The following is a 25399-nucleotide window of genomic DNA, read 5'->3' on the forward strand; positions in this document are numbered from 1 at the left end:
CCTTTCCCAGTTCTAATGAAGGTTATTCACCGGAAATGTTTCTCTCTCTTCACAGATGTAAAAAAAAGAGATTCCTATCAAACATTTCCAGACTTTCAGATCTTATTTCAGATTGCCTGCACCTGCAGTATTCTACAGTTCTGTATTTTTAATTGATATTGGGACCAATCAGAAAAAAAACCTTAGCATTGCAAGATAGTTCTGATTACAACCACTTTGTAACACAGACAGGATCTGTGAGCTGATTATTCTTTTCACAGACAATATGACATTTTGATATTGTTGGCACGAATATCCATCTCTTTTCATGTTGTGAGGTCCATGTGTGAGAAGACAGAAAGTAATGAGCGGTATGATTGTAAACCCCAGTTAGTCTAACACCAATAAAAGCCAAAATGCTGCATTCTGTCGCAAAAACAGACAATGCTGGAAACACTCAGCAGGTCAGACGGCATCTGTGGGGAGAGAGACAGAGCCAACATTTCACGTTGGAGACCCTTCATCAGAACTGGACAACAGAAAGCTGTAGGGAGGGTGGGGGAGAGGAGGGGATGTCTCCAATAGAATAAAACCAGGGTGACCATGGGGATAAGCTGCAAACAAGGTCATCTGGTCAATGAGTGAATGGGAGCAGTTCAGGGGTTGCAAAATGCAGAGCAGGAAGACATGCCCAGCAGGTCAAGCTGGGCACGTCCTCCACTCCCAGAGACAAACAAAAGGAAAACATAAACAAGCTGAGCCAATATCACAGAGCGATAGAGACAGAGAGATCAAGTTCCCTAAAGTTGTAGTATTCAACACTGAGTCCAGAAAGTCTCAACACACTCCGACGGAAGAAAGGTGCCTGTTCCTCAAGCGTGTGTTGGGCCTCACTGTGACAGTACAGGAGGTCACAGACCGACAGGTCAGAGTGGGAGTGGGATGAGGAATTAAAGTGGCAGGCAACAGGGAGCTCAAGGTCACCCTTGCAGACTGAACACCCAAACACCCGCAAATCAGTCACCCAATCTGTGTTTGGTTCCTCCACTGTAGAGGAGACCACACTGTGAACGTCGAGTGCGGTGCACTAGTTTGGAAGAAGTGCAAGTGAATCACTGCTTCAGATGGAAGGACTGTTTGGGTCCCTGGATGGTGGGAAGGGAAGGGGTGAAAGAGCAACTGTTGCAAGGGAAAGTGTCATAAGGAGGTGGGTGGTTGATGGGGATGGAAGAGTGGAGCAGGGAGTCACGAAGGGAACGGTCCCTGTAAAATGTTGAAAGGGCAGGAGAGGGGAAAGTGTATCTGGTGGTGGAGTCTCTCTGAAGGTGGCAGAAATTGCAGAGAATGATGTGCTGAATGCAGAGGTCAGTGGGGTGGAAGGTGACGACCAGGGGAACTTGTGTTCTGCAAACACAAGAGACTGCAGACGCTGGGATCTGGAGCAACACACAATCTACAGGAGGAACCCAGCGGGTCGAGCAGCATCTGTGGGAGGAAAGAAATTGTCGACGATTTCAATCCTTGTTCTGTCCGGGAGGAAAGAGAATGAGAGCAGAGGCTTGGGGACGGATGAGATGTGGTCAAGTGCCTTGTTAACAATGGTAGAGAGGAAGCCATGGTTCAGGGAAAAGGGAGACATTTCAGAGGCATCTGTGTGGAAAGTCCCATCAGCGGAGCAAATACAATGGAGATAGAGGAACTGGGAGAATGGAACTGAGTCCTTACGGGAGGCAGAGTGGGACGAAAAGTAGCCGAGATAGCTGTGGAAATCAGTAGGCTTGTAACGGATATCAGCAGCTCGCCTATCTCCTGAGATGGAGACAGAGAGAGCCAGGAAAGGAAGGGAGGAGACAGACGTTGACCAGGTGAAGGTGAGGGCAGGGTGGAAATTGGCAGCAAACATAATGAAACTGCAGAGTTCTGCATGAGTGCAGGAGGCTGCACCAATGCAGGCATCGATGTACCAGAGAGTCAAGGGGATGGTCCCAGGTAGGACTGGAACAAAGACTATTCCATGTATCCCAGAGAAAGACAGGCATAGCTTGGATTAGGAGGAAGTGAGTGGAGTTGAAGGAGAAGTGCTCAATGTGAGAACGAGTTTAGCAAGGGTGTAGGGGAACTGGTTGGACCTCTGCTCAAAGAAGTAGCAGAGGATCCTCAGACCATCCTGATGTGGATGGAGGTTTATAGGGACTGTACATCTATGGTAAAGATGAACCTGTTGGGACCAGGGAATTGGAAACAGTCAAAATAGCAGAGGGCATAGGAAATGTCACAGAAATAAGTGGGAAGGGACTGGCCCAGAGGAGAAAGGAGAGAGTTAAGGTGGGAAGAGATATGTTTCGTGTGCAAGAACAAACTGAGCCAGGGCACTCCTACTTGTGGAGATTGGGCAGGAGATAGGAGCGGGCTGTGTAGGGCAAGGACACTGTAAGGCTGGAAGCTATGGAGGGAAGATATCCGAAGAAATGAGGTCCATGACTCTCTGGGTGACCATGGCCTGATGTTCATTGGTGGAGTCATGAGCTTTTGTTTTATTTTCACTTGCTGCATTCCATTATTGAGGAAGTGGTAACAGGATACATGGCAAATAATGATTGGGTTGGGCGAAGTCAATGCGGAGTTATGAAATTGTGTTTGGCAAACCAGTTTGAGATTTTTGAGGCTGCAAACAGAAGGTTAGAAGAGGGTGGAGTAGTAGATGTGGTGTATCTGGACTTTCAGAAGGCTTTCAATATGGTGCCACACAAAAGGTTATGAAATACATGGGATTGGGGGAATGTAGATAATGGAGTTTGAATTGAGGATTGATTACTGTTCAGAAAACAGGGAGTAAGAATAAATGGGCCATTTTCCAGCAGGGAGGTCACGACTAGTTGGGGGACCGGGGCATCGGAGGTGAGGACCCTAGATGTTTACAGTCAATCAATAATTTGGATGACAGGACGAAGCGTAGATTATTCAAGTTTGCTGAAGATGGAAGGATGTGTGCCAGTGTGGATTGTGAGGAACAAAAGGGAGTGATATCTGGGGGGAGGGAAGAGAAAGGTTTAGTGACACAGAGAATGGAGGCCATCCACATTGGTAGCATGAAAACAAAACCGTTTTCCTTTAAATGGTGAGAAATTGGAAGGTTTTGGTGTTTAGAAGGACCTGGGACACCTTGTATACAAATCACTGAAAACTATGGTTACAGCAAGCAATTACAGTGACAAACAGAACATTGGCCTTTTACTGCAGATGGATCTAAATACGAGAACAAAGATGTCTTGTTCCAAAGGAGACCATACCTAGAACATTGAATACAGGTCTGGTCTCCCTAGCCTAAGAAAGCATGTACTTGTGATAGAGGGTGTGAGACAAAGGTCCTTTAGATTGATTCCTGGGAGAGGGAGGACTTGTCCCATGACAGGAAATTAAGCAGACTGCACCTTGAGTATTCTCCTGAGGTTGAAAGGAGTGATATCATTGAAAATTCTTATGGGGTCTAGAACAAGGAGTTACACTCTTAAAATAAGGCGCCATTCAGGAGAGAGATGAGAAGAAATTTCTTTACCCAGATACACGTGACGCAAGACACAAGATACAAAAAATAGGAGCAGGAAAAGGCCTGATAAGAAGAATTCATTTTATCAGCATTATGCCAACACTCTTTAGTGAAAATCCTCCAACTAACACCAGGCAAATTATATAATTTGAGCAACGCTCCAGGTTGTAAATTCTGGGACCAAGCATACAAAATAATCGTGGAACACCATGCAGGAGACGTGGTTTCTTAACACGAAGAGGTAAAAGGGGTCAGTTCTGGACTGGTTCTTGTTGATGTCTGTCTTCCTGATTCTTCCTTGTGATCTAGTTTCAGGACAAATTTAAAGTTGCTCACCATACTTACACAAGCATCTTGTTGCACCGTCTCCAGGATACGCTTTGCTGGAATCAAGAAATCTAGTAAGCAGCAGAGTCCATCTCCCTTGTACACGGTGTCAATCACCCTGAAGATTTGACTGAGCACAGTGGGGGCTGTGGCATTGAACGGCGGATACAAAGCAGAGAGAATGCTTTGAATGCAGGTGTCCAGCGATTCCGGATTCTGAGTGAGAGCAGAAATACATATTATCAATTCTACAAACTGATGCAAAGTTAGAACTACTCAATTTCATCGGTTAATTATCAATTTTAGACTAAAAACACAAGGAAGAGTATAGAAGATACCCATATATATAATTAAGTTTTATAATAAGAAAACTGTTTACAAAGAATATGCTTACACATTGCATTTCAGGTACATCTCCTCCATGTTGCTTTTGGTGTGTAGCCTTTGCCAGTTACAAAGCACAGAGGAAACTGCTAGAGATCTGTACCTTTTACCTGAGGGGTGAAAGAGCTGTACACTATTTTTATTATCCTGGGTTTATATAGGACTCGACGGTCTCTTGGAATGAGATTCATTAAAACTCTTGTACTGAGAGTCTGGTCTGTATAAACGGCCTGCACACACTCATGAATGAGCTGGCCAGCACAGCTTGTTGCACGTCATGCATACGGGGACATCGAAAGAAAAACATATACAGAGGTCCACTTGGTAAATGCACAACGTTCCTTAACAACAGGTTTTTCGTTGAAATTGTATTAAAGGGAGCAGATAAATGAACAATCGTATGATAGAATTTCTAGGCCATAAAAGTGTAAACTCAAAATACAAAAATGCCAAATGCAAAATAAAGTTAGCCAAAAGATTCATCCCAGTCAGTAAGTCTATATGTTCTATTCCAAAGTATCAAACTCAGCTCCCTAAATTCATTTCCATTGGCTTCAATACCGGTCACAAGCAGGGTTGAATTTCCAGGCAGTAATCTTCAGGCAGTGAAGTTCAAGATAACTTTTAACAATCCTATTGTAAACTTATGTTTGATCATGGAATTTACAGCACTAGCTGAGGTACTGAAGGGTATCAGTAAGGTCGTGGACTAACAGTCGTGAAACTCACTTTTCATCAGACAACTATTTTCTAGAACCTCAGTTCAAATTAATATTAGGATGAGATCTGGTAATGTGGGGTCTGGGACTATATAAAGGAATGAGTCAGTTCACAAATGGTAAATCTGTAACCTGCGTACCTTTGCAAAGATGAGCGTGGAAGGTAGCTGTGACACAGGTATTACGGGCCTACTTCACACTTTGCTCATTTGACCTACAAGCTGGAAGATGACCGTGACAATTGGCCTGATTGGACCAACTTCTCCTTTGACCTGTCTGTAGCATACTGAGCACAGGGTACTGCCTTGAGTCACGGGATTAATTAACTGTATGTGTTGCGGGATTTGCATTGTCTTCCTTTCTGCTTGGTTTTGGCAATTCTCCTCTTTGCAAAGACGGCAGTCCCAATGCGCGCGAGGCTTCACCAACTGGAATGATCATGAGCAGGTTCCTCCCAAGATTCTGGACAAATCGGCGAATTGTAGAATCATACGGCACAGAAGGCAGCCCTGTCAGCCCACCTCATCCATGATGAGCTCTACGCTAATCCCATTTGCTCGCATTAGGCCCAAACCCCCTTGAACTCCTTTCATATCCAAGTACCTGTCCAAATCCTTGTAACTGTTGCAACTGCCTCTGCACCTCCTCTGGCATCTCCTGCCAGCTATTTACTACCCTCTGGGTGAAAAAACTATCCCTCAAATTTCCTTTAAATGTCTCCCCTCTCACCTTATACCTGTGCCCTCTAGTTCTAGACTTCCCTGACCTGGGACTCTGACTATGTTGTCTATGCCATTTTTAGTATTGTAAACCTCTATAAGGTCACTCCTCAGCTTTTTACATTCCAGTGAGAATAAGCCCAGCTGATTCAATCTCTCCTTATAACTACAGCCCTCTATTCCAGGAAACATCCTGGTGACTCCTTTCTGTACTCTGTCTATTGTTACATCGTCCCTGAAGTGTGGCAACCAGAACTGTGCACAAAGCTCCAAGTGTCGTCCAATGTTTGGCACAGCTGCAACATGTTAAAATGCTTCAAGGCTGACATGAAGGAATTCTTGAAATACGTCTTCTGACCTCCGTGGGAGTGTTTTTGCTTCTTCAGCTGGGCGCAGAAGATCTGCTCATCTGACATTCTGGTGACAGGGCCGGCCCACCTCATCTGTGGTCACATCAGCACAGTGTGGATGCTTGGAGCCCTGCCAAGCACACTTCTGGCAGCACCTTATCTTGCCATCTTATCCTTGTGAGATCCTCCAGACAGCCCATGTGAAAACAGTTCAGCCTGATAAGGTACATACACGTTTTCCCCAAAAGTGCATCCACAAATCTAAAGCCACAAGCCTCAATGATCAAATGGTCTGCAAGGCTGATGGAGAATTTGACTTAAACCATTTCAGTGATTGCAATGCAAGTCCATTGTAGCCTCACTGTCACAATTAGCTACCAAATTCTTCAGTCTTTGTTTGGCAGGCGCAAGTGTTCTTTCTCATCAAAGGTCCCACAGGCTGTGTCACCGAACGCTTGCTGCAAGGTTTATCGGGGAGAAGGATGGGGGGAGTCCTCTCATTGTGGCCCATATAGGAAGTAACATCAAAGAATGCGGTTTCCCTGAGGAACTACAGTACAAACTAACAAAGAACAACTCTAAAGGCAATAATCTTTCTATTACCACTTCAGCTACATGCAACTTGGTGAAGGGACAAGCAGATTTGAGGTCTAAGTCTGGGGCTGAGAAAGGTATGGAGTTGGAAATTTAATTCATGTAGCGCCAGGAATGTTCAATTGGGACAAATTCCACTCAACCATCGGATGACCAGTGACTTGGACGTCAGGTATCTAGTGTTTTAGATCGAGCTTGAAACTAGTGGCAGGAAAGGAGAGTCCAGGAGATGGAAAATTCAAAAATCTAGAGAGGACAGCCAAGATCTGCCCACTGGTTTGCGTGAAATAAGGCAGTTTGTGTCAGGAAAAGAAGGTGCAGAATCGGGCTGTGTCAGGTTCACAGGATGGGATTTGCTTTCATTTCTCTGTGTAAGTCACAATGCATTGCTGAGCATGACTTGTCCAGCTGGGCGCACTGCATAGTGCGGTGGCGTGCACACATGGAGTAGGTCAGTCCTTGTGCAATGCTGATTTAACACCTGCAATGCCACACTGCATAGCAACAATTCCACTAATTCCTTACATCAATTACATGTGGGAAACCTGTTCAGAGCAGGAAGAAACTCTACCCTCACCCCACCACATGCATCTTTAAAGGGACTGTCAATCACCTGAGTGTTTCTCAGGGATTGAGTAAGCTGTGGCTGGCGTGATTAGAGATAGCTGATGTTAGTCATTTAACTAAGGGAGTCATATTCTGCCATCTTGGAAGTGCTGTGGACTGCACTGCGTTCGCATTCTCTGCTTGTAAATAATTATCCCTGGATTTATTGGTGACCCTTAGCCAGGCCCAAATACAGGTCCAAGTGAAAGCTGCTGAACTTATCCATCCTTTCAATACCAGGCAGTTAAAGGTTAGGATGAGTGGGGCTAAAGCGTAAATGAAGAGCTGTCCTCTCAGGTAATTATATCGTGGCTGCAAGTCTCATAACGAATATATGTGGGAGCCTCAAGGCTGCTGGACTTGTGCAGGTCAAGCAGTTGTTGAATCTGTTTAAGAAATGAATGCAGAGTCCAGCTCCGTGCAACATGCACCAGCCCAAATTGCCAACTGTGCAGGGGTGGCTGCCTTTTGAGATACTTTGCCTCTGCCCTGTGTTGACAGGACAAGTCCATATGGGAGATGAAAGTGAGGTAGTGGAAAGTGGGGGAAAGCAGGAGAAACAGCCTAGAGAGAGAAACCCTTGACACAGGGTGCACGAGCACAGGGTCATGTGGTACAGTCCCAAGGGAGAGTTCAGCGGCAAGTTTTTGGGGAGATGACAGAAAGGAGCCAGGATCAAGGAGTCACACAGGTTGGGGGTATTGTGGATAGTTTGGTGGGCTGTCAGAGGTTACAGAGGCACATAGATAGGATGCAAAGTTGGGCTGAGAAGTGGCAGATGCAGTTCAACCCAGAAAAGTGTGAAGTGGTTCATTTTGGTAGGTCAAATATGATGGCAGAATATAGTCTTAATGGTAGGACTCTTGGCAGTGTGGAGGATCAGAGGGATCTTGGGGCCCGAGTCCATAGGACGCTCAAAGCGGCTGTGCAGGTTGACTCTGTGGTTAAGAAGGCATATGGTGTATTGTCCTTCATCAACCAGGGAATTGAATTTAGGAGCCGAGAGGTATTGTTGCAGCTATATAGGTCCCTGATCAGACCCCACTTGGAGTATTGTGCTGAGTTCTGGTCACCTCACTACAGGAAGGATGTGGAAGCCATAGAAAGGGTGCAGAGGAGATTTACAAGGATGCTGCCTGGATTGCGGAGCATGCCTTATGAAAGTAGGTTGAGGGAACTCGGCCTTTTCTCCTTGGAGTGACAGAGGATGAGGGGGACCTGATAGAAGTATATAAGGTGATGAGAGGTATTGATCGGGTAGATAGTCAGAGGCTTTTCCCCAGGGCTGAAATGGTGGCCACAAGAGGACATAGGTTTAAGGTGCTGTGGAGTAGGTACAGAGGAGATGTCAGGGGTAACTTTTTTACTCAGAGAGTGGTGAGTGTGTGGAATGGGCTGCCGGCAACAGTGGTGGAGGCGGATACGATAGGGTCTTTTAAGAGACTGTTAGATAGGTACATGGAGCTTAGAAAAATAGAGGGCTATGGGTAAGCCTAGTAATTTCTAAAGTAGGGACATGTTTGGCACAGCTTTGTGGGTCGAAGGGCCTGAATTGTGCTGTAGTTTTTCAATGTTTCTATGTTTCTAAGTTTCTACTTGAGTTGTCAAGAACTGAATGTAATTACTCATGTTGCTGGGGTTGTAGGTGATTTTGTAATTAAGGACTTCCAATCATGGTGTTATAAGATATACGTACCTCTGCTATTGTATGGTCTCAGCTCACTGAGCCTCCTTTGTTGTAATATTTAACAGACCAGATCACGTTGCCTGTTTTTGAACAGAATCGACAATGTTCAGCTACTTACACTGAATAAGTCCCAGATGGGCATGCATATACTGTGGGTCTGCAACTTACTGGTACACTGTCAGGCTGAATGTGTCACTTTGCCTCGCTGCTAGACTCCCAGTGAAAGCTAGTAATGAGACCTTGTCTTGCACAGACTTAAGAGCCAAATGAAAGCCAAATTTAATAGTCTTTAAGTCAAAAGCATTTTAAAATCAATAACAGCATTGATATAGGGAAAGTTTGGCACCCAGCTTTACCTTCTGTAGAGGGTTCTGAGGCAGGGTTTTCACAGTCCTCCAATGGAGGCCCAATCAGGGGCCTCCTTCAGACTGAGCATATGGAGATCCAATACGATACACCCTCTATATTCAACAGGTGAGTGCAGGCATGGGGGAACCACTATTTAGCCAGAAGCAACCTGGCACCTTAATGTTGACAATCTTTCATCGGATTTGTAAATTCCAATTTTTACATGCATATTTACATTTTTAATGATGGATGCTAATTGTTGACAACTGCAGGCATGAGGAGATGGAGAATTTGGCAATGGGGGATGGAGCAATGATAATGGAAATGTAACATGATATTTTCTGTAGGATTCTAAGATATCTTTATTAGTCACATGTACATCAAAACACAGTGAAATGCACCTTTTGCGTAGAGTGTTCTGGGGGCAGCTCGCAAGTGTCACCATGCTCCAGCGCCAACATAGCACGCCCACAGCTTCCTAACCCGTACGTCTTTGGAATGTGGGAGGAAACCGGAGCACCCGGAGGAAACCCACGCAGACACGGGGAGAACGTACAAACTCCTTACAGACAGCGGCCGGAATTGAACCCAGGTCGTTGCCGCTGTAATAGTGTTACGCTAACCGCTACACTACCGTGCCTATTGGTTCTTCAGTTTTTCACCATATTACACTGAGAGTGTGGACAAGGGAATATGTAGGTTGAATCTAGCATCATAAATAGAAGGAACAAACTAATTTGCTCCTTGTTCCCCTTCCACTTTTCAAGATTGGACATACTGGGGCAGAGGACGATCAGGATTGTCACTGAGGTCACGTTTAATGTTTGGGGCAAGAGGTAGATACTCAGTGAGGTCAGGGATTGGGGGAGATACTGCAATGAAGGCATTGGAATGGCCTTGCTCTTTACTCAGTCAGACAATTTACCTGAAGGTCTATAGAATAACAGAAGGGTCCTGGAGTGTGTCAGCACTGAGGCCTGGGTGCTGGGATTCGATCGTGCTGTTGAGTAGGAGTTTCTGAGGGTTGACAGGACCTCAGAATGGATCTGAGTTTGGACGGGTATGTCAGGTGAGGGACCGCTGACTTCTGAAGACACCAGCAGTGGGGCGATGGAGAAGACAAGCAGGATGGAAGGAAGTAAGCACACAGCGTGCACGGATCAGAGTTAGGTGCTACTGCTCAGGCAGAGATGGTTTGACGGAGACAGGAACAAGAAGTCACATTTTGTGACTGCACCTTAACAGAAATTTTCACGAGTAGCCCTTCAGTGACAGGAAGGATGGCAACAAGATAAAAGGAGTCATAATGTAATAAGTCACATATGGAAATGACTCAGGCTTATGTACAGAAACGCACCTTTACCTTTCTCTGCCTCGGCAATGACTACTGTATTTTGACTCACTCTTTGGAAACATTATAACAATTTGCAAGAGAGATACATATATCATTAGGGTTTTTGTGTCATAAAAATGCCTTTGGATTTTGACACACTCCCTGATAGGCTGCTTTTTAGTTGGGATTAAAGCTCATATACTCTTACATTAATGCAAACATTCACCACTCCAGACCCTTAAAAGGAACTATTTATACATATATTATTCATTTTAATTATGCAAAAATTCTTTAGGGAGTTAAATTGTTAATTTTTAAATAATCTGTACAGTATGTGGGGAATTGGGTGGAGATTATATCATTTGTCCTGATTGATCCAAAGCAAATTATACGTTGCTGCTCACGATTGCTTCATCTCGCCCTCTCAGTTTTTCCGACTTCTGTTATTGCCTCATGACAATTATATTAAATATGTTTGAAGTGGGGTTGATAGAATTAACCAGAGTGTTCACCGTCCTTCAAATATAGGTCTTGCTTTCTCGATCTCACATCCCTCACCCAGCTCTCCTGTCCCACAGTAATGTCAAAATAACAAGAGATGGATCAGAATTCTCAACCCCAGTTTACTTCATATGTGGCATTTTGACAGATTCTCGTTTTAAAGAAACACCAACAGCAATATTTTTTTCATGGAGAAACAGACATAAAATCAAAGGATGTTTTCCAATATGAAAGAGAGAAATCTCTGCAATGTAATCAAGAGACATTAGTTTTGTTTTTACACAGCCGAGGAAAAATGATTCGGCTCAATATTTCTGCTCTTTCCACAAGACGTATAATCTACATGACCCTAGCTTCAATTGCATTTACTTAATCTCCCAAGGGACAGTATAAACACTCTTTGATCCCAATAGCAATCAAGCAATAATTCCAAATATCCTGCCTTTTCAGAACCACTGAAATCATCTGGTCCCATGAAATCTTTGCCTGGATCTTATGGTGAGTGGTGGACTAACAGTGCAGGCCACAAACCTCAAAGGAAGCTACCCACAAAGCTATAGAAAACGTTGCGGTATGGATTTCATTGTTCCTGACATCCAAGGCTTCAGTCTCTCAGTATTTCTGGCAGTTGTAGACTGAAATGCCAATCCACTGAAGAATTCACACAGGGAATAAATCAAATAAAGCTGAACGAAACAACTTCTAACTAACATTTCACAGAGCAAAATAACGAGTGCGACATGCTTGTGAGATTAAGATAGAAACTGAAATATCATAAATTAATAATTAAACCTAAAATTATTTTACTTTTAAAATCCATGGGACTTGGAAATATTTATTTGCAGGAATAACAATCCGCATATATAATTTCTCTTTAAAAGTGGGGAGGCTGATAAATATCAAGTGAGCCCGGTAAAATCTCATGCAGCAAAGCAGAACGTTTTTAGGTTGCCCTGGAGTGAGAATGAATTATAGACACTTAATGTTCCACTGATTAGAACATAGAACAGTGCAGCACAGGAACAGGTCCTTCAGCCCACAATGTCTGAGCTGAACATGAAAAATGCTACACTGGAGAAGGCTCAACCTAGGCAGGAGCAGCAAATCACTCAAAGCAACTTCTAGTTGTTTAACTCTGCAGATGTGCAACACAGAAGCTGATGTTGGGTTTCCTCCATAACATTGACGAGCACTGAGCACCTCATTCAATTCTTCACTCCAAATCCCAGGCCATGGCAGCTTTACAGCTAATTCACATTTGAAGTGCTTGATTTTCCATTTGAATATTGGATTCAATAAACTTTTAACTTCAGGTAATGTATCTAATGAAGTTAACTGTGTAATGCCGCAAGGAATAATTTTTCATCTATGAGTCATCTAATCCCTGTATGAGGCACTACAGGTTGATGGTATGCTGTCAGCAGTGGGATGGGCAAAAGTCATGAACAGACAACTACACAGGGCCTTGGCTCAGTGAATCAGAAAGCTGTGGGTTCAAGTCACGCTTCAGACAGAGTGGTATAACTCAGTCTAAAGCAGGTTGCACTGATGGACATCTCATCTTTCACAAGCAATGTTGAGTCAAGGCCCTGCCTGCATAAAAAAACATGAATTGGATAAAGGAGTTCTACTTGATGTCAGGGGCGATATTCATCCCTCAACCTACATCATGATCTCATGCCAGCCTGTGGGATGAGATGTTCACAGATGAAGTCATACCTTTAAAGAAGCATTTACTTCAAAAAAGCAATTCTGTGGCTAAACACACGATGGAGAAGTATCGAGGATAACTTCACCAGGGTGCTTCTGCGTGCAACTAAAGCAATCACCGATTGGAAGGTGATTTCCAGAACTTTACCTTGTGTACACAAACAAGAATACGTCATTGAAACTTTTTCTGCGGCATTAATGGCGGCAAGATTCCAAACAGTTCTGCCTGTTCCTGGTACGACTGTACTTGCAGAGAAACTGATGTCCGATTAAAATCAAAAAATGTGTAGGTGCTACACCTGAAGCAGTAACTGCTTCTCCTTTCATAGACGCTGCCTGACCTGCTTAGTACTTCGAGCATTTTCTGCTTTTACTTCTGATATTCAATTATGCAATTTCTGAGACCGTTTGAGAGATCCTCGCCTTCTCTTTGAATGACAAGTGATGGCACGAGGGTGGCAGAACAAGAAGTGGGGAACCTTGAGGCGAGGGAGGTCTGTGGTCCAGCATAAGGGCACGCAGAGCTCCAACTGGATGAATCCGTGCCTCGCTAGGCACGGTAGTGTAGCGGTTAGCATGACACTATTACAGCGCCAGCAACCTGGGTTCAATTCCCGCCGCTGTCCGTAAGGAGTTTGTATGTTCTCCCTGTGACTGCGTGGGTTTCCTCCGGGTGCTCCGGTTTCCTCCCACATTCCAAAGACATACGAGTTACGAAGTTGTGGGCATGCTATGTTGGCCCCGGAAGCGTGGCGACACTTACGGGCTGCCCCCAGAACACTCTGCGCAAAAGATGCATTTCACTGTGTGTTTCGATGTACATGTGACTAATAAAGATATCTTATCTTATCTAATGGGGATCTAGGCAGAGAAATAGCCTGAACACTCACTGAATGGGAGATTGAACCCCTTGTTCAGTGGGCCAAGCAGGCTATTGCCGAAATCAGTGAGAGGGCCTGAGGAAAATCATCCCATCACCACCACCCCCCCCCACTCCCTCCACAATTCAGCAGGAATACTGGGCTTTCAATCTGTGGACTTGTGGCTCCAATATTACTTTAAGATGAGAGCTCTGCTTCATTAAAGTGTTACATTATAGACACAACAAAGTGATTATGTGAATCCTGCAGAGAGTTGGCTCAAAATACAGCTCACGGTATCTTAATTAGTAACAAATGTGCATTCTTAGAGCATTGGGTAAAGTATCAATGATAAACTTCATGCACTGCAGATCAATAGTCTTTTCAGCAAAATCCTGGTCCAGGCAGTATTTTACAATTTCACCATGCTGAAAAGCCGACTGTTAACCAGGAGGCACGTTAATGATTGATTTATACTCCAGCCTCCTATACTTTATGGAATTTCTACAATAAAAGGTTTATTTATTCAGAATATTGACAAGTTTGTAACAATGCCTGCTGTTCTTTGATAGTCATTCTACACCAGTCTTTAGTTCTTCCTCAAAATGCATTGAATGAGGTCAATTTGAATTCTTTGCTGGATTTGGAAGTATTTCTGGAAAAAAGTAAACAGTAAACAAAAAAATAGCCTTGCACTCATTCAAATAGGAACCGCATGTTCTTCAATACACTGCTCTTTCCTGTTATGCATTTGTTCGTCTGCCTTAAAATTTAAATTTCTGGAACATGAAGTCCGAACTATAATATTACTGTAATATTTATTCTGCTTAGATTCCATCATGACAGAATCAGTATCAGGTTTATTATCACTGACATCTGTCGTGAAAAGTGTTGTTTTGCGGCAGCAGTACAGTGCAAGGCATAAAATTACTATAAGTTACAAAAATAATAAATAGTGCAAAAGAGGAATAACGAGGTGGTTTTCATGGGTTCATAGACCATTCAGAAATCTGATGGCGGAGGGGAAGAAGCTGTTCCTGAATCGTTGAATGTGGGTCTTCAGGCTCCTGTACCTCTTCCCTGTGAGCAAAATACAATTTCTTATGGATCATATGTTAAATGTTCTGCTTCTTAGATATTCCGCTTATTTTTGAGGGAGGATGTGCATTTGATTCCTGGAGCACTTAATACTGATAATCGCTCGGTTACCAGTGGGTTTACTTGGGACCCGAATGGAGGTAGTAGCCCAGATCTTGCTAATGAATGACAACAGTTCCATGGCGAACTGCCGATATTTACTCTGGTAGAGGTAAGCAAGTCCAGGACTTTGGTGGGTTCGAATCCGAACACAGAAATCCCAAACTTACTTACAGATACTTGTCTGAATATTCTACCAGCTGCTAGGTTCCACACAGGATCCATCAATGAGGCAGGAACCTGTTGAGGAATCTGCTCTCAGGTCCTGCTCCTAGTTGGACCGGCCCAGAATCTACATTTCCAAAAATTTCAATGGAGATTTTACATCAGCAAGGAAGAAAGGTAAGAATATAAATTGCATTCGTTTTAATCGTTTTGAGTTTGCCGTAAAATTTTTCAAGGACCTTTTAAGTGCTTTTTAAGGTGATTGTTTTATTTTAGATGGAATATTAATAATATTTGGTTTTTGTAATTATTTATGAATGGATTTTGAATACTTCTCAATTCAAAAGCATCCTAAAAGCTTGACAGCATTGACAGATGTCACAGCTAGTGAGTGGCTCCACCGTCTGTCGAAGATATGCCCCATAGCTCCGTGAGTGGGTTACTTTATCCATGTGACCCAGACACGTTGCACAAGGCCCTGGCATCACGCAGGCCTTGCTGATTGGCTCATGGACACTGAAGGCGGCAAGTTCGATCTTCCAACACAAGTTACTGTGGGGTTGGAAGAGCAGCAAGTCCGGCAGATGAGTCCTCTCAGCAAAACCAGAGCCTCTACGATGCAGGGGGAAGAACGCATGAAGCTAGCATAACCTACATCCCATCCCTGACCACCTTATGTGAAATACATCGATTCTCGTGTTCTCAGAGGGTGAAGGCTGATGGGCAAGATATCGCAATAAGCTCCGGTTAAGTGGGATACACCTGCAAACTCCAATACACACAATAGTTTGGAAATTCTGTCTAGTCGCTGACCACATTAAGTTCAAAATGTTCAGGCTTGATAGCCCACTCGATAGGCACCCCATCCACACCCATCCACTCCCTTCACCACCGATGTGCAGTAGCAGCAGTGTGTACCATCTACAGGACGCATTGCAGCAACTCACCAAGACTCCTTCAACAGCACCTCCCAAACCCACAAAGGACAGGGCAGCAAGAGCACGGGGAACACCACCGCCTGGACGTTGCCCTCCAAGCCACACACCGTCCCGACTTGGAAATATATTGCCGTTCCTTCATCATCGCTGGGTCAAAATCTGCTACTCCCCCTCTAGCAGCACTGTGGGTGTACCCACACCTCAAGGACTGCAGTGTTTCAAGAAGGCAGCTCACCTCCGCCTTCCCCAGGGTAATTCGGGATGGGCACTTAAATGCTCACTCAGCCTGCAAAGCCCACATCCCTTGAATGAATAAAAAAAAGCTGCATTTCTTCTGAACTGTCATTCGCAGTTGGTGTAATTATATGTTATTTCTTCTTAGCAGCTGTATTCTCCTGCATTAACGCCAATTCTGTCAGCGAACAGCACTGACAGCAGAAATGGAGCTACGAAAGGCCAGAGCATTGTTGCACACAAGTAACAACTAGCTGTCTTAACTCGACTCGATAGTTTAAAATCCACAGCCGACTTTCATACGTGCCACCATCATCAACACCTTGTGCTCACGCGAGTTTAAGGAGAGGAGATGAAAGCCAAGCTCGACCTCCTTAACACTGAAGCAAAAACTGGGCACCAATCACAAACTGTGGAGTCAACAGACGAGGACAAAATGGAACTCAGTTTCTCTCAGAGCAGTGCTAACAATGTTTTCTTTATTTCCTGAAGATGGACTGTATCTCATCTAATGTTGAATGAAGGAGGCAAATAAGTAATTTCAAATTCAACTCTGCAACTGAGTCTTGATCAATGGGGTGAAACACCACCACCTGTGGCATTTGTAGAAGTCCACAACCGACAATGCAGTATTGCTTAAAATATTTATCATCTTTAACAACATTGCATTCATTTAGCATTTCAAACATTGCAAAACATCCCAAGCAGTTTCCCGCAAGGGATTTCCAGTGACAAAATTGATTCAGAGCAACTCGGTGATTTTCGGATAGGAGGAGCTTCAAAAGCGAGACAGGTGTAGAGATTTAAAAAGGAGAATAGCAGAGCTAAGGGTCTCAGCTGCAGAAGGTATAGTCACCAACGAACGGGTGAAGAAAGTGAGAGATACATGTGGCCATAATTGGAGAAATGCAATGATTTAGGACTATATTAAAGTCACAGGAAGCTACAAAAAATCAGGAATACAGAGATGTTATTTCTCAGTCCTTAAACCATTTATGCAAACGTTTCCCTCAGATGTTTTTGTTTCAGTACATTGGTGTGAAACCAAATGTATCAGTGTTTTTTCACGTTTTGCTTCTGATTTCAATATAGCAAGAACTACAGACGTGCTTCAGCCCTGTGATCCAATGCCTTTTCCTTCTCCGGAATGTGGGAGAAGGATTTTCATGCAAACACAGTCAATGAGAAATTATGCTAATCTGCAAAGCTTCCAGCACTGATTAAATATTAGAGTTTATCAAGATCTATTCATGCCAGTTAACTTAATACTATTTATGTAACATTTATAAATTCCACTCTTTATCTGCATAAATAACCAAAAGATTATGAAACAGGTAAAATATTGACTTGCAGTGACACAAATTGAAATCTAACCTTTAGCTTATATCCTGTAGACTTCTAGTTTGCTTCTGGCCAGTGAAATAGCACTTATAAATAAGTCTTTAAAAAATCAAGAGCTTTAGATTCCAAGATAGCATTCATGCAGGTTTGCACAAGATTTGTAGTATTAATTTCAATAAGGTACATCAAAAGAATTATAATTCCCTTGCAAAAAATATGAACCTGGCCAACCAGATCAAACCTTCAATTTGAACTTCTGAATTAAAAACGATTGTCTGCTCATGAGAAACAAAGGACTGCCAATGCTGGAATCTAGATGAAAAAACAACAAGCTGCTGGAGGAACTCAGCAGGCCAGGCAGCATCCGTGGAGAAAAGCAGGCAGTCAACATTTTGGGTCAGGACCCTTCTTCGGGACTGAAGATAGGAAAAGGGGAAGCCCAATGTATAGGAGGGGAAACCCAATATTGTCTGTTCCTAGTCAGACTCAAGTCTGTGTATATAAACTCCGATTCCTCACATTTCACTTAATGTATGAAACTAATATGACATAGACATGATTAGACAGCTTGGGGAATTGCACTCATTGTTGGGATATAAAGTGTTCAGAAGCAATTATCTTTGAACAACCCAAATTTCTGAACATACTTTCAAGATTGTTCTAATGCATTTTAAAGGTCACATCAGGACAAGTTTATATGGGCTTATCTTAAACAAGGGTAAAACACTTAATATGAAACAACCCTCGTATGCTCTAATCTAATAGACGCAATAAATGCAGGCAGAGGTACGATTTATCCTGGCTATATTTCCGGCAAGCTTCATCTTATCTCAAAATTAACTCAGTTTCCAAAAAAATGAATAAATGAATGAAAAAATGATACATGGAAGGGGAGGTGTAATAAAATAATCTTTATAAACTCTCTAAAAAAGGCATTATATAAAAAGAAAATCCCGTACTTACATGAATATCTTTCCTCGACAGATAAGTAACCAAAACATTTGGATGCAGCGTCTATACTTTTGGGACATTAGCTGATACATGTCCTTTGACTCATAAAAAATTGGCCACACCCCACACCCACACAGTCCTGATTCAGATTAGTAAACACACCTGATAATGTGGCAAATATATGTTGGCTAAGATCATGCTAAACATGATGATGACTTACAGATTAGCACTGCCTAGATCTGCTTGCAATCACTTCGACTTATTTGGTCAATTCAAAAGATGACTGTCTCGCCAAAGTGTGACAATCAGTAGAAATGCTGTGAAACGAGCACCATGTGCATTGTTAGTTGCACAGTTTTGAGATTTTCAGCAAAAAACGTCCTCTGATTTTGTGCCATTTTCTACTTCTGTTAATTGCCTCAGTGGAGCAGTAATCCACCAACCACTGTCCATTACCGGGATAACCAGCAGCCTGACCCTTGCAGCTCACATAATAAGAATAGTCAAATCCTTTTACTTCATACAACAAAGCCATATTAGGGCACAGCAGGACAACTGAGGAACTGTGTCGAAGGAGATTTTGAATAATAAGTAAAGAGGTGGAGAGTTTTAAGGAGGGAAATCCAGAATTTAGGGCCAAGGCATCTGAGTTCATAAAGTTAAAACAAATATGAAAATATCTCACAGGTCAGGCAAAGTCCATGGAGAAAGAAACAGATATATGAAGAACTGGACATGTTTGAGATAAAGAAAGGGGGAGGAGAGGAAATGAATAAGAGAGATTAATTGGCACCTGCAGACTGGGTGAGGATGTTCCACAAGGCAGTAACTCAAGCTGTCATAGAGTCATAGTGTCATAGAGTCATACAGAACAGAAACAGGCCACATGGCCTATTGGGACCATGCCAGCCATTCCCCAGAAGTCTGTCTGTAGCCTTCCATACCACAGTGTTTCAAGCACTAGTTTAATTATTGTTCTGAGAGTTTCTGCCTCCACCACCTTCCCAAGCAGTGAGTCCTGGGTTTCAGCTGGGTGAGAAAAAAATTCTTCCTCAAATCCCCTTGAAATCTCCGCAACAGCAACAAGTGGCAGCAAATGGAGTCCTGCGTGTGCTGGTCACCTAGACTGCATTGTGAAAAGGAAGTATAATGTAGCAAATATACATTGGCTAAGATCACATTAAACATGCCTGCAACTTGCAGAGCAGCACTGCCTAGGTCTGCCAGCAATCACTTCACCTTACTGGATAAAGGAAGTTCAATTAAAACATGGTTCTACCTGGAAATATTGTTTGGCACTGGGCTGTAGTAGGAAAGAAGATGTCAGGGTGTGTACTACATTTTCTGTGGTCGCAGGGGAAGGTGCAGTGGAATGAGGAGGTGATGTTGATGACTGCTAATGGGTGAATTGGCACAGTAAAAGGGAAGAAGGTCCATCAACATGGCAACAAGGAAGGGGAGCGAATGGTGTTGGTATCAAATGGTAGATAATGTGGGTTCTAACTAAACAGTGTTAGGTCTTTTGTCTGATCCATTAAGTGTGAAGCTTGGTGCCATGAGGAAGGCAAGGACAAGAGGATCCCATTGTGAATTTGAAAAGGAGGTAAAGGCTGAAAGCAGAGGTGCCAAGATGCCTGGCTGCCAGTGGTGATATGTTGGAGACTGGGAATGGGAATGAAGAAGAGACCAGAACTGAAGGAGCCAAACACTTCCTCTGTTCATTGACTAACGTAGCAAATATCACTGTGCAAATTCTCTTCTCTCTATGGACCATGGCCAGAACAAATCCTGTTATTGAAACAAAATGTGAGCTTGAACCATTCTCTTTATCAGATGTAATAAGCAAGATTTATAAAATATGTGTTAACCAACATCCGACATGTAAGGCAGAGAGGACAATCCAAGAATGGACCTCAAGGTGGAAGACTGCTTGCTGTAAAGCTCCTTTCGTTATCTCTTCCTGACTCAGTCCTTTGAAACAAAGACAGTATTCTGGCTGGTGGTCACAAATTCCAAAGATGACTTTTGGCTCTGAAAGAGTCCCGCCGTAACAAGTCTCGAAGTCTCTCCCCACTCAACTTTCAATTGAAAAGTGCTCCACCAAATTAACGACAATTTTTCATATTAGTGTTTAGAAACAGTGGTCCCTATCACCAAGACTAGGGGTTTGATACCACTTTGTGTAAACTGAAAAAAAGGGCACTAAAACAGCAAGAAGTTGTAATTAAACTTCGGCAAGGCAATGAGTCCCGTCTGACCAAGCTGCTTATAAAAAAATTGCCCTGCACCTTGAGTGATTAATCAGTTGACAATTCAAGTTATCATTCTCTTGCCCAAAGCCAACTTGCTTTCAGCTGGCAACTCTGATCGCACCTTCCTGCTTCCATTGAAAACAATACAGTGTGTTAACTGCTCACATATTGCTTTCAGCAGTACAAGAATAGAGGAACGTTCTCAAGCTGGTCCTGCCATTCAGTCTTGGTTCCTTAATCTTTAATACTCTCACCCGAGCCCCTTTCTCTCTTTGCAACATTTTGATAAAAAAGAACTTTTGTGAAGTCCTGTCCACTCATCAAACCCACCTCTTTAACCAAACATTTTGTTACTTGTCAAAACAGTCTGGCCTTTGCAGTACAATGCACCTCAAAGAAAACGGCACTGAAAGAAAATTGTTCACCCAGATGCAGTGATTGCTGGAACAAGGAGCCGTGACACTGCTTGCTGCCATGTTAAAGTTCCAAAGCTTCTCTGGCATCGAGCAGATGTGGCGCCATGAAACTGGTTGAGCAGCCAATCACGTTAACAAATCCTCAAAGATGGGAAATCAGAGAGTAAAAACACAATTTGTAATGAATATTTTGAGATTTTTTTTGAGGTAAATATTGGAATATACACAGAAATTTAAGATAAATGCTAAATTTGCATAAATAATTGCTAAATTTATTTGCATAAATTATTTGCACAAATTATTTATTTGCATAATTTATTTATTGCTAAATTATTGCTAAATTTGCATAAATAATTGCCTGATTTGCATAAATAAACAAGTATAAAGAAACAATAATAGCTTTATGACTTTGAAATCCATCAAATTTTGAAATATTTAAAGAATGACAGAGATAAAATTGGTTTCGCTGCCCCAAGGAGTCTGTGAACAATTATGAGCTAGCATGGCATTAAAAGCCCCATGAAATGCAACAAACTCGGGTTATTTTTCGAATGGTGACTCGTAAATAATCAAAATTCTTGTCAATTTAACTGGTTTTCCTCAATTATGATGAGAAAAGTTGCAAAACAGCAGAGTGCTGGGGAGAAGGATTGAGTCATTGGCAGTATCTCTGGGATCTCCACTAAATGATGCGCCTATGGAAATCCCAGAGTTGTTTTGGACTTCACAGAGTAATGGTGGTGGTCACAGCTAGCTTTACCAAGATTATAAATGCAAAATCTGACCCAGACATAACAGACGAGCTGATTAACCCTATGTGGTACAGAACAGAAACACTGACATAGCATTGTGCAAGCTTGTACGTTCTCCCCGTGTCCGTGTGGGTTTCCTCTGGGTGCTCCGGTTTCCTCCCACATTCCAAAGACGTACGGGTTAGGAAGTTGTGGGCGTGCTATGTTGGCACCGGAAGCGTGGCGACACTTGCGGGCTGCCCCCAGAACACTACGCAAAAAGATGTATTTCACTGTGTGTTTCGATGTACATGTGACTAATAAAGAAATCTTTAGTTAATGCTCAGATACATAGTGTAGCTGGAGGACTGATTATACATACAGTATCATCAAGAACTACAGGTTAATAATTATGTACCAACACCCTGGTATGCAGGGTATATTTATATGCAAATCCTTAAGTCTGAGTTTGGAAATTTTCAATTAAAATAAACTTATCAGCTTCTTGAGGTGTATTCCAGACTTCCATTACTCACTGTATGACAAAGCTTTTCTTGGCATCACCCTGAATAGTCTAGTTCCACTTCCAAGGCTTCTGTTCTGAAAGAGGAAAGAGCTTCTGCCTTTCGAGCCCACAAGCAACTTTGATCATCTTAAACACAGTTATATCAGGCGATAATCTTCTGCACACCATCACTACAAACATTGTCAGTGCAACTGTAGCAGCCTGCCAGTACTACTATTCTGCTGAATCTGCCTTCCCTCCTGCCAGGATTCATTTGTCCTTTGAAGTGTGCTGGCCAGAATTAAATAAATTACCCTAGGTTGGGTCTAGCCAGAGGTTTTGTACAGCAGTTAACAATTTCATCCCTTTGGGAAATACAGACCAACAAAGAGAGTGGTGAATCTGTGGAATGCATTGCCACAGAGGGCTGTGGAGGCCAAGTTATAGTGTGTATTTAAGGCAGAGACTGATAGGTTCTTGATTGGTGAGGGGGTTAAGGGTTATGGGGAGAAAGTGGGACAATGGGTTTGAAAAAAATCACCCATGATTGAATGGCAGAGCAAACTCGATGGGCTGAATGGCCGAATCCTGCTCCTATATGTTATGGTCTTATGGTCTAACATTGCAACATTGGATCAATTTACTATTCCTACTTGTCACAAGGCTTCAGTGATTTCTGTACTTGAATTTACAAATCTCTCTATTCCAGATTCCTGGATTTTACAATTGTAATTATTTTATTGTTGTCACACGTACTGAGATACAGTGTAAAGCTTTAGCGTGCATACCGTCCAGACAGAGCATTCTGTGCGCGTACATCAAGTTAATACAAAAGGGAAAAAAAACAGAATACAGAATGTAATGTTACAGTTACAGAGAAAGTGCAGTGCAGGCAGACAAATAAGGTGCAAGGCCATGACAAGGTAGGTTGTGAGGTCAAGATTTCATCTTTATCATATAAGTGGCCCATTCAAGAATCTTATAACAGTGGGATAGAAGCTGTCCTTGAGCCTGGTGATACATGTTCTCAAGATTTTTGTCATTGAGAAAATGTTTGATTCCTAGGTCCAAAGTGGATGATCTCATACCTTTTCACACTGAACTTGATCGACCCAGTTTTGCTCGTTCACTTATTTAGTAAATATGCCTTAGTAATTTTCTTTGCCATCTAACTTAACAAACATGTAATTCTATTCCTTTATCCAAATGATTTACAAAATACATTGAAATGCTGAGATCCCAATCCAACTCCCTGGGAGGTAGCCCCAGTCGGACTCGACCAATCTGAGCACATAACCATTAACCTTACTCTCTCTATACTACCTTATTGCCAACTCTTCACTCAGGAGGTTGAGTCCAATCTAACACACTCTCAACTTTACTGACAATCTTTTATCTGGGGCCTCATCATATCTCTTCTGGAAGTCCATCTATAGAATAACATCTATAGATACGTCCTTATAAATATCCAATTAAAAAGCACATGAAGGAAAATCCTTCTTGCCACAGCAATCGTGCCTTTTAGTATTCAAAACCTGAAGCAAAATTATTTAACTAGAGCACTGGAGTCAGCTGTACTGTCTCAGTTTGTAGAGTTACTTGAGCACAAGTTAACGGAAGCAGCAATACAACCTCTAAGTATAGCTCAAAAATTATCTGTAGACTTGCGTGGAGTCCCAGCGGTATCAGCTGTAACTGGATCTCGTCTGTGGGCCACACTTAATACACCAGCTGATCCTAGCACTCATCTTTGAGCTTGCAATGCTTCTATATTACTTCTGTCTCACAACTGAACCATCATTTTATGTGCAGTGAATGTCACACTGGTGAGTAAAATAAGCAACCATTTCTGAAGATCAAATGCCTGTGCACCTTCTGAGTGAACAGGGCTTCATGAGGTGTCTTTTTTTAAGAATGCTGTAAATAGAGGGAGGGGCAGGGGTAAGGGTACTGTAGAAATTATACATATAAATTAAGATCCCTGTAATGTGTAGAGATTGTCTAAACACACCCACGTTCAAATTGTATCTTTAGCTAGGAAAAATATAATGTTTGAGCTGAAGTAAACTGGATTTTGTCTAGGATTATTACATGACCATTATAGCCTCCAATTCTAGACTGCTCAGGTAAAGGAAATAACCTCTCAGTGTCGAACCTGTCACTCCTTCTCATAATCTTCTATCCCTCAGTGCAATCTCCTCTCGTTCTCCTTATGTTTGCTGAGCATAGCCCATTTTCACTCAATCTTCTTCGTCCTCTTCTTCCCTCATCTCAGGGACCAGTCCAGTGAACCTACACTGCACTGACTGCGAGGAATTTGTGGCCGGAGGTTTTGTACAGCAGTTACAATGCCATCCCTTTGGGAGATATTGACCAACCAAGAGGGTGGTGAAGCTGTGGAATACATTGCCACAGACGGCCATGGAGGCCAAGTCATTGGGTGTATTTAAGGCAGAGATTGATAGGTTCTTGATTGGTGAGGGGGTTAAGGGTTACGGTGAGAAGGCGGGAGAATGGGGTTGTAAAGAAAATCAGCCATTATTGGATGGTGGACCAGACTTGTTGGGCCGAATGGCCTACTTCTGCTTCTATATCTAATGGTCTTATGGAAATAGGATTCCCTTGTTTAGGTCTGAAGACCACAATTGCATGTCATAAAAATGTGATCTCACCAAAGTCCTATACGATATCAGGATTTCCTACTAAAGCTCCTTTCAAGAAAGACCAATGTACTATTTACTATTCTAGTTGCTTGCTGCTCTGTATGTTTATGTTCCATGTCCTTTGAACAAGGCCATCTCCTGCAGATTAAAAAGCTTCAGATTTTCGGCTGTGTAGATAGCACTTCCTTTACCGTCACAGGAAATAACGTCAGGTTCTCCACATTCTGCAACACTCACTCCCTTAAACTGTTTGCAATCTGTTTGCACTCTTTTCATCTACTGCACAGTTCACTATCGCACCAAGCTATGCATCGTAAGCAAACTTTATGCTTAAGTAATTCA

The 25399-nt window shown here is 42.7% G+C and overlaps 1 protein-coding gene across 4 annotated transcripts in view; it reads right to left on the bottom strand.

Moving 5' to 3' along the window:
• The window catches only part of LOC127578965 (uncharacterized protein KIAA1755-like), a 141886-nt gene that overhangs the window by 82045 nt on the left and 34442 nt on the right, over positions 1 to 25399 (bottom strand). For 2 of the 4 annotated variants that reach the window (XM_052031564.1, XM_052031562.1), the window contains exon 2: positions 3863 to 4069. The exons of 1 other annotated variant lie outside the window; for it this stretch is intronic. In XM_052031564.1, the coding sequence (XP_051887524.1) occupies positions 3863 to 4069 (207 nt within the window). The remainder of the gene's footprint in view (positions 1 to 3862; positions 4070 to 25399) is intronic. One more of the 4 variants, XM_052031563.1, reaches the window with a different exon arrangement.

This window comes from Pristis pectinata, chromosome 16, assembly GCF_009764475.1.
Source record: "Pristis pectinata isolate sPriPec2 chromosome 16, sPriPec2.1.pri, whole genome shotgun sequence".
Lineage (NCBI taxonomy): Eukaryota > Metazoa > Chordata > Chondrichthyes > Rhinopristiformes > Pristidae > Pristis > Pristis pectinata.